Here is a 5,243-nt window from a genome sequence, read left to right on the forward strand (position 1 = left end):
TGGTTTACCAGCACTACAGTGTGCTGGTAAACCACACCAGTCTGTGGTTTACCACAGACTGCTCCAGTCTGGCATCCCAATATTCCAGAACAATACTTGACAAAGTCTTAAGACTTACCTTCTCTACGGGGGACGTTCTATATTCCACCCCGTTGGGAAATACACGGCTAAGAGACGACATAATCACGACATTAAAGATTCCTCGAATCAATGACAAAATGAATAGAATCAAAATCCGAGCATGAGCAATAGTGGGAGGAAGTTGTCTCGTGTGAGCCATATGGATGTAAGACATTACTAGGTCAGTGTGAGAGTAAGGTCGGCAGCCATGACAATTGGGCACCAGCGACTGAAAGGCAGGGCCCAGAAGCCGAAGCTCGTACTACAAGCACACATGGCTAAGTACATATACGTTAGTACATACACATTTAAAGATTCAGCAGAGAAACTACCGAGAGCAGGAATTTTCCCCGCCAATTGTCCTGGATTATTTGGGTCCCCAGCAGAATACATCATGGCTGTCTCTCTCTCTCTCTGTCTGTCTGTCTGTCTGTCTGTCTGTCTGTCTGTCTGTCTGTCTGTCTCTCTCTCTCTCTCTCTCTCTCTCTCTCTCTCTCTCTCTCTCTCTCTCTCTCTCTCTCTCTCTCTCTCTCTCTCTCTCTCTCTCTCTCTCTCTCTCTCTTTCCCTCCCCCCTCCCTCCCTCCCTCCCTCCCTCCCCCCTTCTCTCTCCCTCTCCCTCTCCCTCCCTCCCTCCCTTCCCCCCAAATATATAAGCCCCATCAGAGGAAGTATAGAGTGTGTGTTAATACAGGAGGTCAACGAGAGGTGGGTGACAGCTTTACTAGTCCCTCGTCTCCTGTTGTCAAGCCTCGTAGTGTGTCTGGTGACTTGCAGTCATAGTTGACTAGGGGGGGGGGGCTATCCGGCTGTGCCCGGGTCTCTCTCCTTCCTTAGCCCCCCCCCCCACTCCCTCTGTTCCCATTTTCCCCCACTCTCCAACTTTTTTTCCCACTTACCCCTCTCTTCTCCTCCCTGTCCTTCACACCTTTTCCACCTTTCTCCCCCCCCCCATTTCCTACAATACTCACATTTCTTGCCCCCCCCTCCCCCCCACCACCCTCTGTCCGAATCTCCCCACTCTCACCTCTCCCCACTCTCCTTTCCTCTCCCCCCTCTCCTTCCCTCTTTCCACCTCTCATCCTTTCTCATCTCTCCTTCCCTCTCTTCAACCATCCCCCTCTCCCCTTTCTTTCCTTCTCTCCCTATCTCTGTTTTTCTTCCTGTTTCTCTCTTTGCCCTGGTCGACCCGGTCTCTGTGCAGGCTCGTCTGTCCATATGTCTGTCTCTGTTGTCTGTTTCTGTCTGTCTATAGTTTTGCTGACACTCATAAAAATAATATAATTTTCGTTGGTGTGTGGGTGGTCTGTCGATGAATTATAAAAAATGTAATAGTTACCCATTAGCTTTGAGAAAGAGGTGGGACTTAAGAAAACCTTTGACACGGGGAGGGTTGTTTAATTGTTTCATACTAGCCAAAGTATCATTAACAAAGTTTGATAATTTTCCTGAGATCAGTGAATAATGGTGTATACTAATTACTATAAGAAAAAAAATAATTTTGAAATTTTTTTATTTTGGAAATATTATTTTCGAAATAATTGTCGTGGGGGTCAGAATGTGACCCTGGCGCGCTGTTCTCTCTTGAATTCTGGCGAGCTTGACCAGCCTATGTCCGTCCCAAAGGATACCTGATCAACCAGGCTGTGACTCATACGTCAGGCTGCGAGCAGCCGCGTCCAACAGCCTGGTTGATCAGTCCGACAACAAGGAGGCCTGGTCGACGACCGGGCCGCGGGGACGCTAAGCCCCGGAAGCACCTCAAGGTCAAGGGTCCCGTACCTCAGACCATTCCCCCTGCAAAGATGGAGGCGTCTAGGGAGCTGGCGGCTTGAAGAGGGTCTCTCCCAGTTTGTCCTGATGATTCTCTCTCTAGCAGTAAAATAGGTACCTGGGTGTTAGTCAGCTGTCACAGACTGCTTCCTGGGGGTGGAGGCCTGGTCGAGGACCGGGCCGCGGGGACACTTAAAGCCCCGAAATCATCTCAAGATAACCTCAAGATAGCTCTATGTTGATATTCAGCTAGACAGCCTAATATTACATAACTTAATCTAATTAACAATCACCACACCTTTACTAAGTTAACCTAACCTAACCATGTACAAAGGCCCGTGTACTGCACGCTGGGATCAGTTGTGAGAACTGCTAGGATCAGTATAGTGAGTACTGCTAGGATCAGTATAGCGAGTACTGCTAGGATCAGTAGCAAGTACTGCTAGGATCAGTTGTGAGAACTGCTAGGATCAGTATAGCGAGTACTGCTAGGATCAGTAGCAAGTACTGCTAGGATCAGTAGTGAGAACTGCTAGGATCAGTATAGCGAGTACTGCTAGGATCAGTAGTGAGAACTGCTAGGATGAGTATAGTGAGAACTGCTAGGATCAGTATAGTGAGTACTGCTAGGATCAGTAGCAAGTACTGCTAGGATCAGTAGTGAGAACTGCTAGGATCAGTAGCGAGTACTGCTAGGATCAGTAGCGAGAACTGCTAGGATCAGTAACAAGTACTGCTAGGATCAGTAGTGAGAACTGCTAGGATCAGTATAGCGAGTACTGCTTGGATCAGTAGTGAGAACTGCTAGGATCAGTATAGCGAGTACTGCTAGGATCAGTAGTGAGAACTGCTAGGATCAGTAGTGAGTACTGCTAGGATCAGTATAGCAAGTACTGCTAGGATCAGTAGTGAGAACTGCTAGGATCAGTAGTGAGAACTGCTAGGATCAGTAGTGAGAACTGCTAGGATCAGTAGTGAGAACTGCTAGGATCAGTAGTGAGAACTGCTAGGATCAGTAGTGAGAACTGCTAGGATCAGTAGTGAGAACTGCTAGGATCAGTGTAGCGAGTACTGCTAGGATCAGTATAGCGAGTACTGCTAGGATCAGTAGTGAGTACTGCTAGGCTCAGTATAGCGAGTACCGCTAGGATCAGTATAGCGAGTACTGCTAGGATCAGTAGCGAGAACTGCTAGGATCAGTTGTAAGAACTGCTAGGATCAGTAGTGAGAACTGCTAGGATCAGTATAGCGAGTACTGCTAGGATCAGTAGTGAGAACTGCTAGGATCAGTAGTGAGAACTGTTAGGATCAGTAGTGAGAACTGCTAGGATCAGTAGTGAGAACTGCTAGGATCAGTAGTGAGAACTCCTAGGATCAGTAGTGAGTACTGCTAGGATCAGTATAGCAAGTACTGCTAGGATCACTAGTGAGAACTGCTAGGATCAGTAGTGAGAACTGCTAGGATCAGTAGTGAGTACTGGTAGGATCAGTATAGCGAGTACTGCTAGGATCAGTATAGCAAGTACTGCTAGGATCAGTAGTGAGTACTGCTAGGCTCAGTATAGCGAGTACCGCTAGGATCAGTATAGCTAGTACTGTTAGGATTAGTATAGCTAGTACTGCTAGGATCAGTATAGCTAGTACTGTAAGGATCAGTATAGCTAGTACTGCTAGGATCAGTATAGCGAGTACTGCTAGGTTCAGTATAGCGAGTACTGCTAGGCTCAGTATAGCGAGTACTGCTGTGATCAGTATAGCGAGTACTGCTAGGATCAGGATAGCGAGTACTGCTAGGATCAGGATAGTGAGTACCGCCAGGAACAGTATAGCGAGTACCGCCAGGATCAGTATAGCGAGTACCGCCAGGATCAGTATAGCGAGTACCGCTAGGATCAGTATAGCGAGTACCGCCTGGATCAGTATAGCGATTACCGCTAGGATCAGTATAGCGAGTACTGCTAGGCTTAGTACAGCGAGTACTGCTAGGCTCAGTATAGCGAGTACCGCTAGGATCAGTATAGCGAGTACTGCTAGGCTCAGTACAGCGAGTACTGCTAGGATCAGTACAGCGAGTACTGCTAGGATCAGTATAGCGAGTACTGCTAGGATCAGTATAGTGAGTACTGCTAGGATCAGTATAGCGAGTACTGCTAGGCTCAGTATAGCTAGTACTGCTAGGATCAGTATAGCGAGTACTGCTAGGATCAGTATAGCTAGTACCGCTAGGATCAGTATAGCTAATACTGCTAATATCAGTATAGCTAGTACTGCTAGGATCAGTATAGCGAGTACTGCTAGGCTCAGTACAGCGAGTACTGCTAGGCTCAGTATAGCGAGTACTGCTAGGATCAGTATAGTGAGTACTGCTAGGCTTAGTACAGCGAGTACTGCTAGGCTCAGTATAGCGAGTACTGCTAGGATCAGTATAGTGAGTACTGCTGTGATCAGGGTTGAGCCTTTGCGTAATCTGGAGTACTGACGTACCAGGGAGAGGCAAGCCTGGATTATTAAGACCTGTTGCAATAACTGGGTTTACCTGCCTCATGCAAGTCTGATTGTTCGCCTTGTGTGGATTAGGTCGCTGGATTGTGAGAATAATCATAATTATCAATTGTTTTTGCTGATGCGGCATACGTGAAGTGCTACAATTATATAGATGTTTCTGTACAATTCCGATTTATTGAGATTAAATAGTTCCGTGACTGATCTGGATTGTCGGTGGCGCGAACAGCGGGCCACCAGCCACATGTACAACACTTGCGCGTGTATATCTATGGATATCTATAAGAGAGATTATCTGTCCAATATAAAAGACCACACACTTGTGGCTAGACCTCACAGAACTTTGCACGGTGAATTGTGGTGGTTAGGGTCGGCTCCCCATGATCGGCTGTCACCTCCTTATGTCCGGTCGTGATGGTCGAGTGGATTAAGGTGTCCTGTACATACCAGTTGCATTGCTCCTGGCAGTATGGGTTCGAGTCACTTCTGGGGTGTGAGTTTTCAGTTGCATATAGTCCTGGGGACCATTCAGGCTTGTTCGCACATTATATATATATATATATATATATATATATATATATATATATATATATATATATATATATTATATATATATATATATATATATATATATATATATATATATATATATATATATATATATATATATATCTTTCCTAGTTTGGAGGCCAGTTGCTTAGGGAGTCTGGCCCAACTTTGGAGGATTAGTATAGCGAGTACTGCTAGGGCAATACATCATCCTGATGGAGGATGAATAGTCTGAGGTATGGGACAGATAAAGATGGGTCTGAGGTATCTTTATCTGAGGACCCCGACCGACCCCGACTGT

General features: G+C 46.3%; 2 protein-coding genes across 2 annotated transcripts in view; both read right to left on the reverse strand.

The window, feature by feature from the left end:
* The window catches only part of LOC138354385 (mucin-22-like), a 4,443-nt gene extending 4,262 nt beyond the window's left edge, over positions 1-181 (reverse strand). Inside the window, exon 1 of the mRNA XM_069308565.1 lies at positions 119-181. Coding sequence (XP_069164666.1) covers positions 119-181 — 63 coding nt within the window. The remainder of the gene's footprint in view (positions 1-118) is intronic.
* Positions 182-3,425: 3,244 nt separating this feature from the next.
* LOC138354386 (small proline-rich protein 3-like) lies at positions 3,426-4,523 on the reverse strand. The gene has a single exon (XM_069308566.1). It carries the CDS (start codon positions 4,521-4,523, stop codon positions 3,426-3,428), a length of 1,098 nt encoding a protein of 365 aa, XP_069164667.1.
* Between the last annotated feature and the right edge of the window lie 720 nt (positions 4,524-5,243).

The sequence above is a fragment of the Procambarus clarkii genome, chromosome 62 (genome assembly GCF_040958095.1).
Source record: "Procambarus clarkii isolate CNS0578487 chromosome 62, FALCON_Pclarkii_2.0, whole genome shotgun sequence".
NCBI lineage: Eukaryota > Metazoa > Arthropoda > Malacostraca > Decapoda > Cambaridae > Procambarus > Procambarus clarkii.